This window comes from Hippopotamus amphibius, chromosome 4 (assembly GCF_030028045.1).
Source record: "Hippopotamus amphibius kiboko isolate mHipAmp2 chromosome 4, mHipAmp2.hap2, whole genome shotgun sequence".
In the NCBI taxonomy this organism is placed as follows: domain Eukaryota; kingdom Metazoa; phylum Chordata; class Mammalia; order Artiodactyla; family Hippopotamidae; genus Hippopotamus; species Hippopotamus amphibius.
Genome location: NC_080189.1, coordinates 106714377 through 106739927, shown reverse-complemented (window position 1 = coordinate 106739927; position 25551 = coordinate 106714377). Strand labels below are relative to the sequence as shown.

At 47.3% G+C, this 25551-nt stretch overlaps 1 protein-coding gene and 1 pseudogene across 1 annotated transcript in view; one reads left to right on the top strand and one right to left on the bottom strand.

The window, feature by feature from the left end:
- Positions 1-4357: 4357 nt before the first annotated feature.
- On the bottom strand, positions 4358-14736 carry LOC130851918 (phosphoglycerate mutase 1-like; annotated as a pseudogene).
- Positions 11404-25551, top strand: part of UPP1 (uridine phosphorylase 1) — a 26237-nt gene continuing 12089 nt past the window's right edge. Inside the window, exons 1-2 of the mRNA XM_057732348.1 lie at positions 11404-11924; positions 21410-21473. Coding sequence (XP_057588331.1) covers positions 21430-21473 — 44 coding nt within the window. The 5' untranslated portion in view covers positions 11404-11924; positions 21410-21429. The remainder of the gene's footprint in view (positions 11925-21409; positions 21474-25551) is intronic.

Genomic DNA, 25551 nt, shown 5'->3' with positions numbered 1-25551 from the left:
GCTCAGAATATTATCTATAGCCCTTGAAGAGGAACTAAAGGGTCTTGAGTTTGCTTAATGATTCAACATTATTATTTGGTCTCATTTGATAGTTTTCCTTTGTTTCTGCATTTTCTCATTTCTCTGATTAAACTTATTCTTTGGCTAAAGTTTTTCCACAGACAAAAGGCAGGCTGAGGACATGGAGGGAGGGGGTGTGTGGCAAGGACCATAGGGTCCTGCTCCATTTCACCCCCTCCCCTTTTCTTTGATACTCTTCAATCTTAAGGAGGGACAGGCACAGAGCTAGCAAGGGGATAAAGGTTTGGATAGAGAGGTTAATCATAAACTTGGCAGAGGAACTCAGTTTTAGTTCCATTTCTGTTTCAATTTCCCCCAACTTTTTGACAGAATGGGGTGGCAACCATTCTGGCCACTTCCTGCTGAAGTGGGGTGCAGTCCTGAATAATTTTGGGAATGGGGACAAAGTTGGAAATATCTCAAGTTCCAAGCTTAGCATCAATATTTTGTATTATGAAAATGTTACCTCACTCTTTGATTACTTTGTCATAATACTTGGACAATATTTAATTTCTCTCTATTTTATTATTTATGACAATATCACCCATATGTGCATCCACACAGACAGGGATCTGATAGCTTTATCTTAAAAATTATTCATGAACCAAGTATTTCAATATAGATCTTATTAGTCTATTAATAACAGTTGGAATAAGTTAAGTTTACAAACTTCAATTTAAAATATCTTTCCTGCTTTTTTTCCCTGGCTTGAAGTTCTACTAATTAACCCAAGGCTGAAGTCTCAGGCAGTGTGGGTGGGCTACGTTTTTATTTCAAGAACATGATAAAAGTTAACTTCAAGCTTTCTCCTAGGAATATTTTTGTTCTCTTAGGGTCAGAATTCTGAAAAAAGTATTTTATCAAGCCAGCTTCCTCTAACTGCATATGCACAAAGAACCAGTTTTAGAATTTGAAGTTTCATCTTACCCAATTTTCTCCAGTCTAAAGAATACTGTCACCATGCATTGTTAAAAAGAAAATTATCTTTTTTTCCTTTAGTCACAATTTCATAGCTAAATTTTCTTTTAATGAATTGAACTTGAATTTTCCATTTTGCAAAAGACAATAAAGATACCGATCACACAAATGGAACATGCACTCACACAGCAGAAGCCAGAATTGTCACAAATCCTCCTAGAGAATGACCGATACAGAGTCCCAAGCAAACACTTCCCCAACACAAATGGTCCTTGATGTCAGACACTATCAAAACCAATGGGCAAAATGCACAAATAGTGCTGTGTGCTCAAAAGAGAAGTTTTCCTGGCTGCACACTGGTGAACTTACTTGGTCTTGGATCTCATCAGCTTGTTCAGATGCATGCTTCTGTTCCTCAAGGAAAACTGTATGTTGGCAGCCAGTGCCAAGCAGGGCAGAAACAGGGAGGATCCCTGAAACGAATGGTTTCAGCAGCTGCTAGGAATATGCCCCCCAAACCCCCTCTGGGAACCAGTGAGTCACAAGCAGCAACTCCTTGCAGCCATCCCAGTGTGTTGTCAAGGCAAGCAACTCTACTCAGGAAAATCTGGGGAGGCAGATGTCATGAGAGCACAGCAGCCCCTATTGGGGGCCAAAAACTTACCAAAAGTGGGGGTCCAGCTGCTCACTGCTCTGAAGCCAGTAAAGAGGCAAGTTTGGTGGAAAGGAAGTTTTGCTTTATTTCGGAGGCCAGCAGCTGGGGCAGAGGGCAGACTCCTGTCCAAAGGCTGACTGCCCTCCCAACTGACAACCAGTGGCTACGTGTAGAAATAGCACAGGCAGCTCTGATAGTCATCTTGAAATTGGTCATTGGTGGTCTGACCACCGTCATCTTGATTGTTTTCTGTACAGTTAGACTTCAGTTCCAGAGTCAGTTTGTTCCCATTTCTTTGAGGCCAATTCTTGGAATTGTGGCAGCTTATGTCATGGCTACAGTCTGGTCATCATGCAGCTAACTTCTTCCACCTGGTGGGTGTTTCAGTATCACAGGATATTGCTCAGAATATTATCTACAGCCCACGAAGAGGAACTGAAAGTCCTTGACTTTTCCTAATGACTAAACTACTATTATTTAGTCTTGTTGGACTGTTTACCTTTGTTCTGCATTTTCTCACTTCTCTGATTAAACTTATTCTTTGGCTAAAGTTTTTCCACAGGTAAAAGCAGGCTGGGGGTGGGGTGGTGGGCAAGGATGTAGGGTCCTCCTCCATTTAAATATCATTTGCAAGTATCTTCTCCCATTCAGTAGGTTGCCTTTTCATTTTGTCAGTGGTCTCTTTTGCTATGTAAAAGCTTTTATGTTTAATTAGACTTATATGTTTATTTTTGCTTTTATTTCCTTTGCTTTTCAGACAAATCTAAAAAAATTTTTGTTATGATTTATGTCAATGTTTTCCTCTAGGAGTTTTATGGTTTCCAATCTTACTTTTAGGTCTTTAATCCATTTTGAGTTTATTTTTGTATATGGTGTTAGAGAATGTTCTAATTTCATTTATTTACATGTAACTGTCCAGTTTTCCCCAGAGCCACTTATTGAAGAGACTATCTTTTTTTTCTTTTTCTTTCTTTCATTTTGTGTTTGTCTGTTTGTTTTTGGCTGTGCTGTGTGGCACGTGGAATCTTAGTTCCCCAGCCAGGGATCAAACCCACGGCCCCTGCAATGGAAGCATGGAGTCTTAACCACTGGACCACCAGGGAAATCCTGAAGAGATTATCTTTTCTCCATTGTTTACTCTTGCCTCTTTTGTTATAGCTTAATTGGCTGTAAGTGTTGGTGTTTATTTCTGGACTTTCTGTCCTGTTGCATTGATCTATATTTCTGTTTTTGTGTCAGTACCATACTATTTTGATTACTGTAGCTTTGTAGTATAGTCTGAAGTCAGGGAGCCTGGTTCCTCCAGCTCTGTTCTTCTTTCTCAAGATTGTTTTGGCTATTTGGGGTCTTCCATGTTTCCATACAAACAGAAATTTTTTTTATTCTAGTTCTGTGAAAAATGCCACTGGTGGGAATTCCCTGGCAGTCCAGTGGTTAGGACTCCACACTTTCCCTGCCGAGAGCTCGGGTTCAATCCCTGGTTGGGGAACTAAGATCCCACAAGCCATGTGGTGTGGCCAAAAAAAAAAAAAAAAAATGCCATTCCTAATTTAATAGGGATTGCACTAAATCTGTAGATTGCCTTGGGTCTTATGGCCATTTTAACAATATTAATTTTTCCAGTCCAAGAATATGGTATATTTTTTCCATCTGTTGTGTCATCTTTAGTTTCTTTCTTCAAAGTCTTACAGTTTTCCAAGTACAGGTATTTTACCTGCTTCGGTAGGTTTATTCTTAGGTATTTCATTCTTTTTGATTTGATGGTAAATGGGACTTTTTCCCTTAATTTTTCTTTGTACTTGTTAATGTATAGAAATGTAACAGATTTCTGTATATTACTTTTGTACCCTTTACCAAATTAACTGATGAGCTCTAGTAGTTTTCTGGTGGAATCTTTAGGATTTTCTTTTCTTTTGTCTTTATTCTTTTTTAATTGCACACCACTCCTTTATTGTACTGATCTGGAAAAAAATTTAGTACAGTTATGCTCAAATGAGTACTGGGCCTAAATGGTGGGCCAAGCAATTGGAACATGATTCAGAAATCAGGCACAGTGAAAGACATACTTGGACATAATCAAGAGGAATTCCACTGCCAGAAAACAATAGGCAGGGAAGGGATTCTAACACACACAGCAGGATGAACTCCTACACCCTAGAACTCAAGGAGCTTATCCCACGATGGTGTAAAGAATGGCTCATTTTCTGATGACCACATGTGGGAATATTTCAACCACCAGTAGAAACCCCAGAAGGATTTTTTTTTAATGGATATATATAACTTTTTATTTTGTAAAAGTAAATGCAACACATAAACATTCAGGATTGATCCTAACCTTTCGGAGTCAGGGAGGAAATGTTTGATAGAATCACCATGCAGGTTACATTCATCTTCCACTGGAATGACAAGAGCCCCCATGGACAGAATGAACACAACAGTGCCTGGCTGGCCTCTGGGAACACATATAGGCTCTCTTGCTTCTCCTCACTGGTCACACCTTAGCATGATTCCTCCATGTCCCCTACTCAAGCAGGTCCTTAGTAATAAACCACTAGCAAACCCCCCCAGTTAGTACCGCTCAGTGCTCTTGGAAAAGTCTTCCCTTGGCTTGGACTGAGGACCATGCCTCAGAGGTGTCGTTCTGACTGTATGAAGGGAGTGGGTGCAAGAAATAAATGGCTAAAATGAAATTGGGAGCTGCTGGTCCCCATTGGCAGCTACCACTTAAAGATGCCTACAGATGTGGTCAGTGTGACATGTGCAGGGGAGAGGTGCAGAGGAATAGGATGAGCTTGGCGGGGAAGGGTAATCCTTGGGAAAGTAGTCTGCTGCTGGCCCTGACTTCTTGGCCTTGTCCTGGGTAGCCACAGCCTCCACGGCTTTACTCATGGTCTCTTCATCCCCCAGGAACTGCATGGGCTTGATGGGCTTCAAGTTCTTGTCCAGTTCATAGACAATGGGAATGGCAGTCGACAGATCCAGTTCCATGATAGCCTCTTTGGAGACACCCTCCAGATGCCTGACGATGCCCAAAAAGCTGTTGCAATGGGCTGCAATCAGTACTCGTTTCCTCTCCTTGATCTGGGGAACTATTTCTTCATTTCAAAAGGGCAGAGCTCTGGCAATAGCATCCTTCAGACTCTCACAGGAGGGCAGCTGATCTTCAGTGAGGTCTGCATACCTACGGTCGTTACTGCTGTTGCTGTGAAAGGGATGGTCAGGCTCTACTGGAGGTGGTGGGACATCATAGGAGCGCCTCCAGAGCTTTACCGGGGCCTCACCATACTTGGCAGCAGCTTCTGCCTTACTGGGGTCAGTCAGACCCCCACAGTGTCACTCATTAAGGCACCAAGTCCTCACCACTGGCAGCCGTGGCATCCAGCACTGTCCAGAGGGTCCAAACTGCTCTCTTCTGCACTGAGGTGAAGCAGATGTCAACTCATAGCCACATCTCGCAGCACCTGCCCGCCCCTCCACCCCACTCCGCGCTTCGACTCCTCGTGCCCGGCCGGACTCAGGTGGGCACGGTACCAGCTGCTGAAGCGGTTCCCCAGGTTCCACACGCTCTCGCCAGGCTGGTTGAGCACCAGTTTGCAGGTGGCCTTGGCGACAGTTGGGTGGGGTGCGGTGCAGACTGGGGCTCACCGAGATCCCGGAGTCGCGCCCTTGCATTCCACCTGCCGATTTTCTATGTATAGTATCACGTCATCTGCAAACAGTGACAGTTTTGTGGAATCAATTTATAACATCTCAGCATACACTTTTTTCCTACATGGTACAATACGAATCATTAAATTCAAAGTTAAATACGAAAAACTCTCAATTTATCTTGACTGCTATTATGTGAGGGGAAAACAGGGAGTTCTTTAGGCAGAAAAAAACACTCATCATTTTTGCCCATCCCCAAATGAGATAAATACGCACAGTCTCCAAAGCCTATAGGAGAAAGGCGTCTCCTCTGTCTTGCATTCAGTTTTCTTAATTCCCATCAGAGTATCTGTGATCCCTGCAGTGGTGGCTCTAGGTCCTGGGCAGGAACCCTGCCCTTCCACATGGTGTCAGACTTGGCCTCACACTGACCTTCCTGATTCTCTGGGTTACTGGGGTCCTGTGGTTGGTGGGTCCCACACATTGGGCTGGCTGGAGCAGTACCCCACAGCTGCCCTGAAGGACTCTGGCCAGAAGCCTCCTCTTCATGGGTGAGGGGTGGAAGCTGTTGGGGTCCATCTCCCAACTGGCTCTGGGAAGCTAAGGAGGAGAAGGGAGAGAGGACAGAAATGGGAGCTTCACACTAAAAGGAAAGGGGGCTCAGCGCCCTTGGGGGCCCCAATTTCTGTCCCAGGAGGACAGGGATTAAGTAAGGGAGGGGGGATCTCCATTGCAGGACATCCCTGAGTTACCTGCTTGTTCAACATGCAACAATGAATAAATGTAATCCACTATACAAACAGGGTAAAGACAAAAGATCATCTAATTCTATGAATTGACATATAGCATTGGAAAAATTCAGCATCTATTCATGATAAAAATTCTCAGCAAAGTAAGAATAGAGGGGGACTAGCTCAATTTGATGAAGAGCATCCTACAGTTAGTATCACACTTCGTGATGGTGAAAGACTGAAGGCTGCTCTCCTCCATCCAGGGACCAGGCAAGGACGCCTACTCTCATCACTTTATTCCACACATGAGGGCCTTGCCACTTTAACAATGAGAGAAAACACAACGAAGAACATACAGGTGGGAAAAGGAGACATAAACCTGTCTCTGTTTGCAAACCACATGATTTTCTATGTAGGAAATCCCAACGAATCTACCAAAAAACCCTCCAAGAACTGATGAGGGAGTCAAGCAAGACTGCAGGATGAAAAGCCAATACGTAGAAATAAATCACATTTCTCCATATGACGGTGAACATGTGGAAACTGATGTTAAAAGCACACAGACTGCAGGGACTCCAGAGATGGTGGGATACAGAGGCATACACACAACAAAATGTGCTCAGAATTGTGTGCTAAAAATTACAAGAGGCCGAGGAAAGAAATTAGAAAAGATCTGCATGGGTGGAGAGACATACTGTGCTTGCAGACTTGGAGGCTCAGTGTAGTGAATACGACGTTTCATCAGCTCAACTCTAAATGCAACAAGGAAAAGTGGGGATTTGAGGCAAGGAACAGCATGGGGTCAGTGGGTTGAAAAATACTACATCACAGGTGGAGGGATTCTAATAGGATTCTTCCTGAAGGCCAGACAGGGTGATAAAATATCCAGGGTGGGGTGAGGAATTTGATCAGATATCCCGGGGGATCACATCACAAGTGTCTCAGGACTGGGCAGCTGTATCAGAAGTAACAGACCAAGTGGCTTATAAACAGCAGATATTTATGTCTCACAGGCCTGGGGGCCAGAAGTCTGAGATCCAGGAGCCAGCATGGCAGGGTTCTGGTTGGGACACACTTCCAGGTTTGACAGCTACTTTCCTGTTCTCTCCTCACAGGGTAGAGAGCAGAGAGAGGAGGCAGGATCTCACTTGATTCTTACAAGCTCACTAACCCCATCGTGGGGGCCACACCCTCAGACCTTATCTAACCCTAACCCTAACCCAAAGGCTCCACCTCTTAACACACACATTAGGGGCCAGGGCTTCAGCATAGGAACTTGGCAGACATAAAAAGTTCATGACACTGAGGGTGGGGAATTCTCACTAAATCGACTCAGCAAGATTCTTGCTAAAACTGGACTGAGTAGGCAGAGCCCGAGGTGGAGGTGGGGCCCAGTCAGAAGAAAGACTCACTCTACCCAGTAGAGAAGTCAGCAGTCTCATTGCAGTAACCAAAACGGTGCAATACTGACACATAGATGACTACAGCAGAATAGAAAGCCCAGAAATCCCCACACGAACACGCTCAACCAGCTTCTGACAAAGGTGCTGAGGCAATTCAGTGCAGGAAGGATGGACTTTTCAACAAGTGGTGCTGGAGCCACTGGACATCCACAGACAAAAATAAGCCCCCAAATCAAACACCAAAAAGCTTCACCCAACCATGACACCTAAAACTGGATCATACACTGACAGGTAAAACTTAAAACTATAAAAATTTTTAGGAAAGAAACCAAAAACAAAACAGGAGAAAATCCCTGGGCTCTAGGGTGAGGCAAAGAGTTTTTAGACTTGACAACAAAAGCATAACCTGTAAAGGGGTAAACTGATAAACTGATCTCATCAAAATTTTAAAGAAAAGTTCCCTGTGAAAATTCATGGGAAGAGGATAAGTAGGCAAGCTACAGACAGGGAGAAAATATTTGTAAATGATATCTGCAAAAGAGAACTTGTGTCTAGAATATGCAAAGAACTGTCAAATCGCAACAAGAATAGCAAAACAAACAAACAATTAGAAAATAGCGAAAAGAGATGAACAAGTATTTCAAAGAGAACATACATCAAAGATGCTCAGCACCATCAGCCGTCAGGGAAATGCAAATTAAAACCGCTATGAGATATCAGTCCATAATGATCCGAATGGCTCAAATACAATGTAATGACATCAACTACTGGTGAGGATTCAGAGAAACTCCATCTCACATCCATCACTTGCGGGAATGTAAAATGTCACAGGCACTCTGGGGAAGAGTCTGGCAGTTTCTCGTAAGATTAAATGGGCAATTATCAGACTACTCAGAAATCGCTCTCTTGGCCTTTATCCCAGAGGAATGAAAATTTACGTTCACACAAAAAGCTGTACATTAAATTTCATAGCAGCTTTGTTCTTAATAGCTTAAAGCTGGAAACAGCCTAGATGTCTGTCAGCAGGTAAACAGCTGAGCAAACCATGAAAGTTCCACAGGATGGAACACTGCTCGACAACAGAAAGGAACCAGCTTCTGATGCATACGGTGTGGATGGATCTCCCAGGGAGTCTGCTATGGGGAAAAAGCCAGGTCCAAAGGGTTAGACACTGCATATTTCTATGCACGTAACATTTTCAAAATGACCAATTTTAGCAATGAAGAACAGATTAGAGGATGTCAGGGCTTAGGGGTGGGGGTGAGTGTGGGTTATCAAAGGGTGACATGGGGTTTTTTTGGTGATGAGCTATTCAGTACCTTGACTGTGCTGGTATCATGTACATGACAAAGTTGTATAGAATAAGAGTACAAAAACTTGAGAAATCTGAAGAACATTGGTGGGTTGTGTTAATTTTCTACTCTGGCTATGATACCTACTACAGTTCTGCAAAATGTTGTCACGGGGGGAAACTGGGTAAGGCTGCAAGAGGTCCCTCTGTGTTATTCCTCACAACTTTGTCTTAGTTTATTCACAGACTGACGGGCTTGAAAACAACAAACATTTACTTCCCACAGTCTTGGAGGCTGGATGTCCAAGACCTGGGTGCCAGCAGATTTGGTGTCTGGTGAGGCCCCCTTCCTGGCTCATAGATGCCATCTCCTGTGTCCTCACCAGGAGGACAGGGTGCAGAAGCCCTCTAGGTCCCCTTTATGAGGGTGTCAACCTCATGGTGAGGACTCTGCCTTGTGACCTCATCATCTCCCAAAGACCCCACCTCTCAGTACCACCACCTTGCAGTTAGGGTTTCAACATATAAGTTTCTGGGGAGGGGAATTTACACATTCAGACCGTAACAGACATCATAACATACAATCATCTTAATACAGTTTCATAATTTTCTCAATAAAAATTCAATCAAAAAATTGCAGTGGGGCCATGAGCTAGAGTTTCGGGGTGAGGCACTGGGAGGTGACCGGGGTCAGGGAACGGTCCTCAGAGACGATCTCGAAGTTGAGGACTAAACAAGGAAGGGCAAGAACACTTGGACAGGGTGAGTGAACACTGGGTGGCCAGGAGCGTGGTTTGTCCAGAGAACCAAACCAATGCGGGAGGGTGTGGGGTTCCCACCAAAGGCCTTCCTGTTTCCTCAGCTGGTGTCCTACTGCATTTCCAGAAAATCATCTGCAAATTCCTAAGTTTACACCAGCACACCTTTGAGGGTTATCTGTGACAAGCTAACCTGAATTTTATTTTATTTATTTATTTATTTATTTTTTAAGTAAATTGATTTATTTATTGGCTGTGTTGGGTCTTCGTTGCTGCACACAGGCTTTCTTTCTCTAGTTGCAGCGAGCGGGGGCCACTCTGCATTGTGGTGCTCAGGATCCTCATTGAAGTGGCTTCTCTTGTTGTGGAGCATCGGCTCTAGTTGCGGCACATGGGTTCAATAGTTGTGCCTCATGTGCTTAGTTGCTCCATGGCATGAGGGATCTTCCTGGGACAGGGATCGAACCTGTGTCCCCTGCATTGGCAGGTAGATTCTTAACCACTGTGCCACCAGGGAAGTCGCTAACCTGAATTTTAAAAAGCAGCAATAATAGAGGCTTCTTGGAGTACTGGATGGTTCTGTGTGATGGGTGAGAGATGGAGGGAAATGTAAATGGACAGGAACCCACCAATCATAACAGGCTTTTTGTATCTCACCTGACTCTTGTCGACTCTTGTCGACCCCTGCAGAAACAGGCACTTCCCTTCTGAAGGAAGAGTTCAGAAAGTCACTGGCCAGCACACAGCGCAGCCAAGGACACCAGGGTAGTTTCACAAGAGGAAAAACTCACTACGGACTGAGCAGCATTTAATGATTTAGAATGAAAGTAATGAGGCAGAAAGCTCGTGGAAAACGGCCTGCAGGCAGAGCCCTGTGGATAATGCGGGGGCCCTCCTGTGCCTCTGCGTTGTGGTGTCCCAGAGGGGACATGGGGGGGAGGGTAGGGCAGCCTTTTCCCGTGCATCTGCCCACAGCACTTCTGCAGGTGAAGGCCCAGAGGGCACGAGCCTGTCAGCAGGTGGCATCCACTGGGGCCCTGGGGGCACTCCTGAACGTTCAGGGGGATGGTCTGAGAACACCGTGTGTGGCGCAGAAGTACCTGCCCCGCACCCCTGTGTGTGGGGAGGGGTGTTTTTCTCCTCCATCCTGTCTCATTAACAATCAAATGCTGGCTCTGTCCTACTGTGCCTGACCGGGCCTGAAGCTACTTGGAAAACACTGTTTCCACACTCACTCTGAGAGGGTTAGGGTTAGCTCTGAGAGGCGCCCAGGAAGCAGGGCAGCTCTGGATGGGAGAGGGACGCAGGGAGTGGGTCGAGGCGGCAGGAAGCCTGACTGAGTGTCTCTGAAATATTCTCAGCTTTGGGGGAATCTGAGCTTGGAATTGCTCTGGGGTTTGGGGGAGCCCGACTGAGTAGGTGTCACCACCTGGTGTGGTCTGGCCTTCTCAGGGCCACCTATTCTGCAGGAGCATGCGGAGGTCTCTGCAGGAATCCAAGCCGGTGGGGTGGGCTGGTCTGGGGTGGTGACAGCGGGGTGTCCTTGGCTTTGCTGGCTGTAGCAGCAGCGCTGGAGCTGGCCAGGGCTGAGCTGGGTTCATCTGTGTGGTTTAGAGAAGGCTGGACACAATTTGCTTCCAGCTGTCACCTTTACCAGGTTTAACTTAACAAAAAGGTAAGTCTTTGGTTTTGTGGCTCGTGTGCAGCCTGTTGGAAAGGAAAGAAAGGGAGGCCTTCATCCCCCAGGGTTAGCAAGCCATTGCCGTCCATCGCCCCAGAGAACTGGGGTTCCCCGGCACCGCCCCCAACCCCCACACCCGGCCGGGTACGTGACGGGACAGGGGGCGCTGGCAGGAGGCCGGGAGGCAGTTCTGCCGCCTCAGCTGGTGGCTCTGAATGAATGAGTCATTTCCTCCCGGGCCTCTCCCGGTGCCGGGTGCTCACAGGACCAGGAGGGTCTCGAGGAGAAACCGAGGCCGAAGGAACCCAGCGGACCGCGGCTGGCCTGCCTGGCCCCACTTCTACCCCCGGGCCCAGGGCTCCCTATCCATATCCTTTCTGGCACTTTCCCCGGGCCCCCTACTCGCTCTCGGGGTGAGCCCCCGCGGACACCCGGGCTCTAGCACGAGCGGTGACCTCGGGTGGTCATCTCTGCCCCCCACATCTCTGCTGTCAGGCGGGGAGGAAGCAGCAGAGAGGTGTCTGGGCGGGGCGAGTGGCTTAATGAGTAATCAGCTGGCCTCCTGTCACCCGCCGCTGCCCGCTGCCGAGCAGGAAACCCGGCAGGGGGTGGGGCGGGGATTCCAGGAGGGGAGGAGCGGCGGGCGGGGACCCCCGGGCTACCCTATACCACTAGCTCGCGGCTACCTCCGGCCAGACTCCACTCGCTCGTCCCCTGGAGGTCCCTGAGCCGGAGTGTCTGCGGCCGGCGTCCTGCTTTCGGGAATCACCAACCTGCCGGTGAGGTGACTCGGGCTCGCGGACTTGGGGCCAACGGCGGGGAGGATGTAGGGGGAGGGCATGCAGGGAGGATGTGCGGGGAGGGATGTGTGCGGGGAGGGAGAGTGTGTGGGGAGGGATGATGTGCGGGGAGGGATGATGTGCGGGGAGGGATGATATGCGGGGAGGGCGCGCTGGGATGATGTGCGGGGAGGGCGCGCGCGGAGGATGAGCTGGCCGCGCCGGGAGAGGTGTGCATCCTTGCCTCTGCCCACCATGGCCTAGGCCCCGCGCCCCTGCCGTACAAGTGTCGGGCTCCACTGGGATGCATCACCGGCCGGAGGCGATGCGCGCGGGGTGGAGCGGGGTAGGTCCTCAGCAGCCCAAAGCGAGCGGGACGGGAGCCCGGGAGCACCTGGAATGTCCCCTTCTCTTGGAGGGAAAGGGGAAATGACGTTTTGGAGAGTGATTGTTACCAGACGTGCAGCGCTCAGATGGACTCAGCTGTGTGCGTTGAGCCAACAGATAAAGTCTCACGGCATAAAATTTTGGCGTCTAGGTGTCCGGCAGGTCAAAAGAGAAACTTCAGTCACGGAGTATCTGACACAAATATGATTCGCACAGGGGAGCGGGTCCATTTGCAGCTCTTGTAAGGGGCAGGCGTTCTTAAGACGGACAGCTGGGGCCGCCTCGCGGCTCTGGGGTCCGGGCGTGACCAGGTGCCTCAAGTCCGGCAGCCTCCCTGGCACCCCTGGCCCTGGCTGTCCTTGGTCCTCCTCGCCAGACTTCTGCTGCGCGCTGGGCGGCTTCCCGCTGATGCTGAGTTGCAGAGAAACCACGTCTGAAATCCGGGTTAGATATGGCCATTTCCTGCAGGGCGGTCGAGGCCGGCTCCAGGCATGGAGACCCTGCGCTCTGCGCTCTCCTCGGCTGTTTTCAGTACTAAGGTCTGCCTCTCCGCCACCGTGCCCTCCTAACCTGGCCTCACTGTGGCTCATCTTTCCCCACTTCTTGTGTTTTCCGGGTCAAAGAGACCTTTGGTTCCATTCATTGACTGTGATCTTGGCTTTTAAAAGATTTGCGATTTCCCTGAATAGAAAGACCGTCTCCATCTGCGTTTTCCACCACTCCCACCCTGTCTGCTTTCACACTGCCAGGCTCTCAATATTGGGCCCCACACTCACTTCTCGGCCAGTTTTCCATGACCATTTTTTTCCCTTTTCAAAGGCCAAATTGACCTACTAGTTCTACATAAGCCTCACGATTGTATACTCTTTAATTCAGCCAGGTTTATCGGGCATGAGTTGTATTCTTAGTTCCATGACTTTCAGCTCTAGTGAGCACTGAAGTAACACTTTAGTTGAAAAAGACAAAGTAGATTTTCTTTACATTGGCTTTTGTCCAAGTAGACTTTTCATGAATCATAAAATTAATAAACTCGTTAAAAAAACATAAAAATATATATTACAGAAAGTGAAACTTCCAGCTTTTCCCACTTCCTAAAGATAAACCCTGAACATTTCTTTCCCTCTCTCCCCCCTTCTCTCCCGCCCTTTCTCCCATATACACACACACATTCACTTTTGAAATATGTTCGTTCAAAAAAATATTATAAACGTTTACACACTAATCTGTATGCCCAAAGTAATCCACCTTTCTGAATATGGTTTAGTGAGTTAAAACTAGAATAAAACAGAACAACAACAAAAACAAAATGAGAAAACCAAAACCAACAGGAGGGCTATTTGATCTTGCAAAGGAAGTGTTAGCAAGACAGTCACAAGGAAGGGGTGGAGTCAAACCAGATTACATTGTGTCTCAGAAGTAGAACAGGGACTTCCTAGGTGGCCCAGTGGTTAAGGACCCACCTGCCAATGCAGGGGACATGGGTTTGATCCCTGCCCCAGGGAGATCCCACACGCCACGGAGCAACTAAGCCTGTGTGCCACAACTATTGAGCCCATGTGCTGCAACTACTGAAGCCTGTGTGCCTAGAACCCGTGCTCTGCAACAAGAGAAGCCACTGCAATGAGGAGGCCATGCCACAACAATGAAGAGTAGCCACGCTCACCACAACTAGAGAAAGCCTGTGTGCAGCAACAAAGACCCAATGCAGCCAATAAATAAATACTATAAATAAATAAATAAATAAAGTAGAACAACAGGCAATGGAGACACTGTAACATGCGCTGGACAGGCCCACACTGAGAACCAGAGCGTGTTCCCCCCTTCGCTGGTGGTTGGGAGGAAGGTGAGCGACGGCCTCCTGTGTCTCAGGTGGAAACAAAGAGTAGTTCTCAGTAATTAATGATTTTAAAAAAGAACAAATAGTGCAGGAGCAAACCACTGTTCTCAGGCAAGAGAAGTCACCATGGCAAAGACAAAGAAGTCAGTCGTATGACTCCCAGTTCTGTTTCAAAGGTAAAGATGGGCCCTACGCTCATTCTTGAGCTGTTTTGCAGGATCCAAAACCCTTCAAGCACAACCACCAGCTTAACTGGTGCCTACGGGACGGTGCTGCTGTCCCTGGTGACCCTTGCGATTTGCTCAGCCAGTGCCTGGATTTTGTCAGCCTAGAGTGACCTTGCCTCTTTTTCATGCTAAAATGTGTGCCCCAAGGGTGGAACTGTGCCCTTTTTGCATGTGCACCGTGTGTTGGATCGTGTTGTCCGTGCAGCAAGGGCGTCCAGAACTCTGTCTACACAGAAGGTCACACGCTGCCCCCTCGTCCCTGCTGCTCCCTGAAAGACAGAGTGCAGTCAGTGCTTCTCTAGCACTTGACCTGGCCCCTGACCCCTAGTTCCTACCGGCCTTGGGTGACGCCTGCAGGCATCTTGTGCAGGAAGCTGGTGCCTCTGACGCAACGTCCAGCCTCACCCCTTGCCCGGTGCATCCCTCTGTGGCCTTCCTTCCCTATCGCCCCGCTGGACACAGGCATCCCTGACAGCCTCGTCCTGATACCCCCTTCCAGCCCTAAGGATTCGCCTCCTGGATTCGGAACGTGCCACAGTTTCCTGTTCTGATTGCACCTCTGCTCACGCTCCGTGCCCCTCAACTGTGTTAGGGGAAAATCTTCTGTCTTCTTAGATTCATTTCTTGGGGGACTGCAAATTAAAAGCACAAAAGACAGATTAGCAAGAGAAAAGACAGATTTTTATGTGTGTATGGGGGAAGCTCAGAGAAAAATGTGATTTCAGGAGGTGGTTAGAATTTGGGTCTTAAACCCATCTTTTTATTTATTTATTTTGTTTTTGAAAATTTTTGTTTATTTATTTATTTATTTGGCTGCACCAGGTCTTATTTGTGGCGTGCAGGATCTTTAGTTACAGCATGTGGTTTCCAGTTCCCCAACCACATGGGCCTGGGCCTCCTGCATTGGGAGCATGGAGTCTTAACCACTGGACCACCAGGGAAGTCCCCTTAAATACCATCTCAATAAAGGGCGGGGAGAGGCAGAGAGGCACTGACTTCTTAGAAGGGGGGTGGGGCAGAAAGGGCACTTATGGAAACACAGAGGACTCTGGAGAGATAAGTGGTCCTTAGGAGAAGAGATGAGAGATAAGCTAGGACAATATCTGTCTGGTTTTTTTCAGAGAAGAGAAGAGTTTTTTCCCAGGAGGGGTCATGCCAGCTGAGTTTGGAAGGCTCTGGGTTCAGACACATGAGGGCTTTTGGGAACTCATGACAGCAGCTTATTCTGGAGCCCTTCATGTGGATCTAACATACAAACCTCTGACTGTTATTCCCTGCTTCCAAGCTTTCACAGACCCCCCAGACACCTCCAGGACGGTATCACGTTGTCGGTGGTGACACGGCTGCCCTGGCACCTGGCCCCTGACTGGCCCCTGAGTCCTGGCTCCCAGGCTGAGCTGGCTGAGCTGTTTCTTCTGTATCCTCCCCATGTCTATCTTATAGGGTTTCACGTCTCCTTGCTGTAAATACTGTCAGTCCTGTTCTCTCTCTGCCACATCTTTACCTGGCTATTTATCCCTAGTCAGGGACCATTAAGAAACAGCCCATTCCTCACACTGAACTAGATAAACCTCAGGGGGCTGTTTGTGCCTTTCCCCAGCTCTCTCTCCACTGACCCACATTAGAGTTCACAGTCATGCATGTTTGCTGCATTGTACTGCAGCTTCTCAGAGTCCTGGGTCTTCCTCATCTCACCTCTGATCGTACACACCACCGCAGGTGCAGATTCTAACCTGAACAGGTGCACCTTGAGGAGCCAGGGGCAGCTACCTGTTGGTGATTTTACTTGAATGACCGATGCGTGCAATGCTTAGCCCTTCCTGCTATTTTACAGATAATACTTACATAGAAAGGCATTAAGTTACTAAAAAGGTGAGCTAAAAGTACCAGGCAAGTGCCCCAATTCCCCCCGACGTTGCAGTTTCAGCCACAGCTGTAGGGGGTGAGGCGGGGCCAGCTAGACAGGATCTTGCCTTTCCTGGGTGGACAGCGCTTGGCTCTGATTCAGTGACAAGATGGCTTTTCTCAGCCACGCAGGAAACCAAGTGGTGGCTGCACAGTTTTCTACCTAGGATGAGGCTCAGGTGTGTGTCCTTAGGAAATGCACATATGTATTGTCTGTTGGAGGAAACAGGTCCAGGTGCACGATAACATTAATTCAGTGAAACAACTGAAAAAGCGGTTGTCAGAAACATTCCCTAAATTCTCTGAATGAGTTGCCCATGAGGACTCTCCTAGTTACTCTGCACAGGGCAGTGCTGGCCAGCGCCCGCCCTGCCTCCGTGGACAGAGCAGACAGCGGAGCATCCCCCCAGGAGCCTTAAGTTGAGACCCAAGTTGAATGGACTGAAGTGGACCCTGGGGGACTCCTCTCTGTGTCTGCATTAAACCTCCGTGGGCCAAACTTTGGCCTCCAGCACTCACTGGGCCTATTTCCTGATTCTTTTGATGGCTGGAAAAAATAATGCAGCTTGTTGACTGAAAAAAAATGCACAGCCTAAAAGTTAGGAATTGTGTTTTATTTGGTGGCCTTACCGAGGACAAGCCCAGCACACAGCCTCTCAGAGAGCTCTGAGGAACTGCTCCAAAGACGTAAGGGAGGAACCAGGATATATAGGGGGGTTTACTAGGAAAACAAACAAATAAACATGTTATTAAAAGATTACTACTAATTAGAAGAGCGGACATCTCAAGTTAATGACTCCAGATGCCTTTCTATGTATGGGGAGATGCAAGAGTCTGGGGTCATTGAAATCATGACTTTGATCTGCATCTTCCCGACTGAGGGCCAGTGTCCTGTATTTCTCCATCTTGAGTTCCCTCGGTTTGCACTGTGGGCGTGGCTGCAGTGGCTGAGGGCTAGATGCAAACAACAGTCATTGTTTATAAGAATGTCTGGTGTCATCTGTTTGCCCACAAGCTTTATGTACTTTTTTTAACTTGAAAATTTCTTCTGAAATTTCACCGTCGCCCCGGGCCTCTGCGTGGTTATCACTCCATTCTTTTTTTAAAAAAAATAATTAATTAATTTGTTTGTTATTTTATTGGCTGTGTTGGGTCTTTTGTGGCTGTGAGTGGGCTTTCTTTAGTTGTGGTGAGTGAGAGCTACTCTTCGTTGTGGTGCGCGGGCTCCTCATTGCCATGACTTCTCTTGTTGCGGAGCACGGGCTCTAGGCACGTGGACTTCAGTAGTTGCAGCACATGGGCTCAATAGTTGTGGCTCATGGGCTCTAGAGCACAGGCTCAGTAGTTGTGGCACATGGGCTTAGTTGCTACGCGGCATGTGGGATCTTCCTGGAGCAGGGATCGAACCCGTGTCCCCTGCATTGGCAGGCGGATTCTCAACCACTGTGCCACCAGGGAAGCCCTATCACTCCATTCTTAATCATCACCAGGGCCTCCTTTCACAGCGGTGGGGCCCACTCACCTTGCTGGTGGCCTCGAATAGGGGTGAGTCTCGGTGAGCAAGGATCGGAGTGGTTCCTGCCCTCTGCTCCAGCTGGTCTAAGGGGAGGTAAATTGAGAGGTTCACTTCCTCCCCACCTTTGACCTTTCAGTGGGCGAGCGGGGGTGGCCTTATCATTTATCCTCCACACCCAGGTCCTTCTGAGAGTGAAATGCGGCTCTGGTGATTATACCAGGACTCCCCAGGCAAACCTGTGTGCCTGCTTACCCCACCTATAAGCATCTTAAGATATTTATTGGGAAATTTCCAATTAGAGCATTGCAAAAGTCTGCAATTTTCTCTGCACAAAGTTGGTTACACAAAGCCTTGCTGCCTGCAGGCCCAGGCCCATGCCCAAGGAGGAGTTGCTTTGGGGATGGGGGGGTGGAGTCCCGGCCTAGAGGGGAGCACCTGCCCCCGCCAGCTGAGTACAAGGGGAAGCAGACCCCGAGCAGACTCGGGAAAGAGCCCAGGTCTGGGGCAGCAGAGGGCAAGGATGAGGCATGGAAAATGGGTTCTCTGGTTCAAAGGCAGGAAAAGCAACCCAGCCTAGGGAGTAATATTTTCTCTGCAAGTCCAGACAGGATGCCCTCTCTGTGGCTGAGTTTCCTTTCCTGGAAAATAGGGGTTGGATTCCCTCTGGGTACAGTCTGGGGCACACTGTGCATCTCTGATTCAGCTGCTGCCCCGTGGGAAGGCGCCTCTAACTCTTCCTCTTTCCGAGCTTCCCACCCCCCCACCCCCAGAGGAAGAGCCAGCAGCCTGGAGGGGACAGATTGCAAGAGGAGGTGACCCCAGGCCCTACTTCATCTCTCAGTGAACAAGTGAGAGCCAGTAAGGAGGACTGTGGGCTGGCTGACCCGGAAGGCACGTCTGCACTTACTACAGACAATGAGGTGGATCCCAGAGGGACAGCGGCTGCTCTGCAGGGTGGAGGTGCCCAGGGTTGCATTTCCTGGAAGCCAGACTTCTTCAGAAGCTGGGCTGTCTGCGTCTCCATCAGTCTCTCTGATGGATGCTGTAAAGGCAAATTATGACCCAAGATTCTGATCACCAAGTACAGTTCTGATTTGTTTTCCTCACACCACTAAGCAATGCACACCAGCTCCTACCCCAGGGGTCCTACAATCCAACTCAATTCTGATACTGTCTACCTGGGGACAGCATCAGACCCCCCAGGCTAGGGCTCAGTTCCCTGAGATTTCCCACCTCCCTCCTGCCTCCACGTCCAGGTTGTCACCTGTGCTTCTGACCCACTGGCTCTAGATGGGAGGTGCCCATAGCCCCCTCCTTGGATTCAATCAATTTGCAATTTGCACAGAATAATCTTTTCCTTACTAGATTACCAGTTTATTAGAAAAAGACGTAACTGAGGAGCAGCCAGGTGAGAGAGGCACAGGCAGGGTACGGGGAAGGGCGTGGCAGCCCTTTCTCCAGGCCCCACTCCTGAATCTCCATGTGGTTGCCAACCCGGAATCTCTCTGAACCTACCTTTTTGGGCGTTTTGGAAGCTTCAATACACAGGCAGGATTGATTCAATCATTGGGGCATGGGTGGGACTGAGGGGTCCCACCCTCTAATGACGGTTGTTTCTCCTGGGTACTGTCAGGGTTCCCCAGGTGCTTTCTTATATCAGCTCATTCACTTAACAAGAGACACCTTTAGGCTCTCATCCTTCAGGAAATTCCAAGGGTGTTAGGAACTCTGTGCTAGAAATGGGACAAGACCAAAGAGATATTTAATCACAACATCCTCCATCAGGCAACGCGGGGGTCCCTGCCCTGACTGCCCACCAGCTCCCCTCTCCATCCCTCTGCGCGAGCTTCGGCAGTGGTCCTGGTGGTACAGGTGAGGGCTCCTACCTCTTTAAACCTCACTCCCATCCTCAGCTCCCTCCCCTTCACTGGCCTGAGGGAGGCTAGCGTTTCTAGGGAAGTGTCCTATAAATGCTCAGGGAGGATGGAAGCCCCAAGGCAGCACTCCAGGAAAATCTGTGCTCTAGACCCAAGTAAGATAATATTCTTTGGTTTTCAGAATTTGTCAAAAATGGCCAGTATTTAGCTGCATAACAGCAGTCATCAATCCTTTTCTCCAAAAAGAGGCCTTTTAGGTTTTAGCTTGGTGGGTCTGCTTTTCTGGTAAGTGGCTGGTGAGGTACCCGGTTGAGAACCTGGCCTGGGGCTGGTGGGGCTGGATCTGCCACAGACCACTCAAGAGTTCACCGGGCAGGTGCTCAGGCTCAGCTCTGCAGAGACTGGTGTAGGGTCAGTGTTCTGATCGCTAAGCCCCAGCAAGATAACTGCAGGTATGTCTCGTGGCCTTCCCTTCCTCCGGCTCTGGAGTGGGAGCAGGGCAGGAGGTGGATCCCTATGTGCCCCAGGTCTTTCCCTTCCCTTCACAGCAGGCCCCTGAGAGCTGGTGCCTTTGCCTGACCGCTCTCACCCCCTGAGCTATCCATGAGGCCTGCTGGAGGACAGTTAAAATTCTAGAAGGGTGAGGCAGCAGGTGTGTTCTGTTGGGTCAAGGTGTTACCAAGTCCAAGCTCACTCTGCTCGCTGCACGACAGGCCAACGAATCAGAGACGAGGTGTTGAGGCAAGGAATATGACTTTATTTAGAAAGCTGGCAGACCGAGAAGATGGCAGACAAGTGTCTCCTAAAAACCGTCTTATCGGGGTCTGGATGCCAATTTGTTTTATAGAATCTGAGAGGAAGAGGCTGTGAGGAGATAAAGTAAAAGGGCATCAGTCTTGCAAAAGATCTCAAGGAATGACCTGCCTCGGTGAGGGGATATGTTAATTTCAGCCATCCACACAGGTGGGCAGGGCAGAGTGTCTGCCTGTGAGCTGAACAGAGACACTTTAGAACTTTCAGGCAGAGGGACAGTGTTCCCTGAGGCAGGCCAGCATGGATGATTATAATTGCAAAAGCAGCAAAAAGCAAAGATCAAAGTCAAAGAAACAGATTTAACATGGAGTCTGATTTAGCTCTTCCCTGTTACAAAGACAGTGTGTGTGTGTGTGTGTGTGTGTGTGTGTGTGTGTGGTGGGGGGGGGGGGGGGGGCCAGGAAGTGAAGAAGGGTTTTCTACTGGAATGTGAGATGCCAGCCCACCCTGGCTTTGGGCACATTTCCACCAGCCCCTCTCTGGAATTAGCAACTCTCCAGGTCATATATACGTATGTGTATGTGACATAACTGTAGAGTTCCTCTTGATGGTACTGACTTCCACAGGTTAGCAAGGCCTTGCTGGCAGTCAGAGTGGCCTTGGTTCCTATTGGGGGGCTTCACTAGTGTTCAACTAATTAAACAAGGAGCCCTTTGGACTCAGGTGGCCTTAATGCCAAGGCAGCATGGTCAGCAAACTAAAATCTGAGCTGTAAATGCCTCAAGGCTACAAAATCAAAACGCTACAGACAACCAATCACAGAGGCCCCCGGGGCCACGTGTCCTTGCTTTGCTGCCTCCTTCTCTCTGTATGTTGCTCCCCTGCTCCCTTGGCAGTCACTGACTCCAGTGGAGGTGCGCTCAGATAAACTCCTAAAATGTTGGCTATTAGCTCCTAAGAGACTCTGTGCTGTTTTCTTCTAGGGTCCTGCCTCAGCTGAGGGATGGCATCCCCCGGGGCCGAAACAAAGAAACCGGAACATCACAGGTAAGGCTCTGACCCTCGTGCTGCCCAGCTCGGGCTCCTTGTGAAGAGTTTGAGCCACACAGTTTCCCGAGAGCTGACTCGCGTGGACACCTGAGGCCTCGAGGACTGAACACGCGGTGGGCTTACAGCTGAACTGGCTGGAGCCCCCAGCACCTGGTGCCAGGGCTGCCGCGAATAGCCTTGGGGTGTTTGTCTTTCAAGGACATCGGAGCTGGCTCAGTGCTCAGATCCGTGCCCAGTCGGGTTTCCTCACACCTGGACACTCTTCTGGGTCACAGTCCCTGCCTCTCTCCCAGCTCTCTCTTGGTTCTGACCTTTAAATACTATCCTTATTTCATCACAGTTTTTCATTATTTCGCTGTGTGATTCCCATGGCCACTCATGTTTATTTGTGCACTGCTGGTGCTGATGAAAAAATTAACCAATAGTTTATCTGAGAAAAAAGTGGAAAATTTTATTGGAGCCAACTTGAGGATTCTACCCCAGGAGACAGTTTCTCGGAAAGCTCTGAGGACTGTCTCCCCTGTTAGAGGTCAAAGCACTGTTATATAAGTTTTTGAGACACAGGGTAATGACATCAAATGATATATAACTGACAGTTTACACAGTCCAGATATACGTGTGCAGAGTAGTGGGCATGAGTCATCAGGACTCCTCACAAGATTAAGAAGGAAGGTTATCTTTTAAGGATTTGTGACCCTTGATGAAATTAAGAAGGAATGTTCTTTCCTAAGGAGGTCTGATTAATGCAGATGCACGACCCACACTAAAGGCAAGCGAGGAGATCCAAATGGGCAAAGGAAACGTAATGTTTAAATTTTACTCATCTTGCCATAAAATGTGAACTTTTTCATCAATTTCCTCCCTTTGATCAGGCTTGCTTACCTGCCCTGGGTCCATCATGTCCCTCAATGTCCAGACCTGATAGCCTGCTCTTTTCTTTTCTTTGTATTAGTAAGATGTCCGGCAAGGACTGTCAATTCCAAGTTATCCAATAGAACTTATGTCAATTTTACCTTGCATGAACCTTGTGCATGTTCATTAATTTATAGTGAACAATAGATGTGATCAAAATTGACAGTAAAATTAACAATGTCATTAGTAAGGGTTTACGTGAAGGTCTTCCTAAACCAAACCATTTTCTTAATATTTTCCTAAACTTGGAAGACGATCATTCAGAGCAGAAATCTGATTCTTCATATGTCATAAGACGAGTTAACAAATATCTCGGCCAAATGGTCATACCATTGGAAAACTTTATAGAAACCCAGAGTGCACACATTAAAGGCAGATTGGCAGGAGTTGTTTTCAAGGCTACCCGCAGGTGGACTTGAGCCCAAGGGAAACCAGCTGTGCATCTTCCTAACCAACCTGGGGAAAGCCAAGGCCATAAACTTTTCCATAGGTCCACTGAGTCCTGTTAAGAGCTACCCAATATTTAACTTCTAGTGAAAAAGAGTGTTTATGGCCAACTTCAGAACAGGTGTTGTTAAACTGGCTGGGTAAGAGGGTCTCACTTAGTGATATTGGTGGTAATGTTAGCTTGCATGGTGCTAGAATTTTTTTCTCTTAAAATAAAATTTCTAAATGCCATCCAATGAGAGCCTTGGAGAGGAGAAATCCGCCAAGGTAACCTACGAGTACTGGACAGAGGTAATTGGCTATAAAACCAGTAATTACATTGATTTTTGAAACAAAAATGACTGAGCCCAAGGAATAAAGATACTTGGTTCATAAGCAAACGTGTGAGCAATTATTACAGTAATTAGTATATAGGCCTGATCTGGCATCTTCGCTCAGCTGTCTACTTCAGATGTCATCATTTTCTTGTCTTGGTCTGGTAGTGTTGGTCTTAGTTGAAGTCTAAGGAGGCCTGATATGGTCCCTTCCAAGGTGGCTGTAAAGAGTCCTTTATCAGACGTCTTTCCCACATGCCTAATCCCCTGGTTGCAGGTCCTGACGTGTGTGATCTTCCTCCAAAGATAGATTACTGTGAGAAGCTGCAGAAACAAACTTTACAGTAATGTAACACAGCAACAAGAAGCCACCTGAGAAGTGAGTCTTAGGCAGCTGTCGACTTAAAAAAATGCACATGTGAGAATTACGAGTTAAGTGTTATTGGGGGCAAGATGAGGACTGCAGCCTGGGAGACAGCATCCCAGATAGCTCTGAGAAACTGTTCCAAAGAGACGGGAGGAAGATTAGTATATGTGTATTCTTGGTGAAAGAGGAGTACATGCAACCAAACGTATATTTTTGTAGGAGGTTTCTGCTAGTCCCGAGGAGCAGACGTCACCATGTAGGGATTTAGTGCTTTTCTAGATGTGAGGAGATGCAAGGGTTGGGCTCATAAAATCAGCTCCTGAAAACATCTAACTGTATGAAGACCTGATCCACCCATTTTCCAAAGCACAGAGTGCCTTATTCCTGGTATCCACCCTGAATCCCCTTCAGGGGATGTGGAAGGTCAGCAGCTGCAGCAGCACGTGTGGTTTAATTCTTGTAGAGGTAGATGGCAAGTGCCCGTGGCAAGTGCCAATTTATAGTTGACACAGTAAACACACACCTCAGTTAACAATTATCAGGTAATTAATTTTATTACCTGATGAAACTGCTGGGAACCCAAGGGTTTCCAATTTCTAGAGAGATCAGGTAGAAAGAAAAGATAAATGCCTCAATTCTACTTACAAGGGTGTAATTTACTGAACTGCTGTAAGTCAAAATTAGCTTGAGGGGAAGAGTTTCCTTATACCTAGAAAACATTAAAAATCACTTACCAGTGATTGAACCCAGGGCCTGGCAGTGAAAGCACTGAGTCCTAACCACTGGCCACCAGGGAATTCCCCAAAAGGCCTTCCTATGAATCATTTTGAAGAGGAAGCAGTTTATAAATGACAAAAGACTTAAAAAGGCAAGGTTAAAGATCCGATTACAATGCATTTGACAAAATAACTCAGTTATTGCTGTGACATACAACATTTTAAGATAATAACTAGAATTATGACTATAAGCATTTACCAGGACATACCAGATTCTTAGGAGTGCCATGTAATTTCTAGAATATGTACATTAATGATAGTTACCCATATAACATAACCTAAGAGTGTTTATCACCACTCATTCGACAATGCTTCCCTTGTAACTTAACATAGCAAATATGCGTAATTAGTTTAATACTCCTCTTTCTGAGATGCTTCAGGGGTCCTCTGAAGAATCCCAAAGTTAGCTAGAGGTCAAAAGAACTTCAGGGAGAATTTGATATTTGGGAAGTTTGTCAAAATATCAAAAAAGGTTTAAAACACTTGGTCAAATAGGATCAGAGGTCACTGTGGAACAATACTTAATTCACTTAACTGAAACAACAATAAAATATTTCACAAGCAAATACAGCTCATTTAAAATGCAAAGAAACTTAAACAATCCATTACCAAAAGCAACTCAATTTTCCAAGAAAACTTTATTCTCTTAACAGAGGAAACCAAACTCCAGTTTTGTATCAGCTACTCTTAGTAATAAAATATATTTAATTCCATTCAGTGCAGTCCCAGCCCCACCATACACAAATCTCTTTTCTCAGGTTCCCTTTCTCCAAACCTTCCATAACTTTCTGTCTTTTGTCCCTTATTTTCTTGATTATGTAGAAGAAAAACAGCTCTAGGACAGAATTACTTTCTTTCCCTTGAACAAAATGACTTCCATTCCTCACACCTTCTTTTGCTGAGAACATGCCTCCTACTTTCCTTGCACACTGAAATGTTTCCCTTATTATTTTAGTGACTTTAGTTACATATATAATTTCTTAACCTTAAAACCTAATATGCCGCAGAAACTAGCAGGTAAGCAATTATGAACTGTCTTTTACATTAGCATTCCACAAATTAGCAAACTTGTATATACCATTTCTAGAAAACACATGCTTTTTTGTTTTTTAAACAGAAAATGTCTTAGTGTGGCACCAAATATATTTATCAATAGTCCTAAGTATCTTTAGTTTCTCTGTAAAAGGAAGCCTATCTTCAGTAACTGATGTTCCAGTATCCTATTTGGAAATGATCTGGACAGTCAATGAATTCTATCA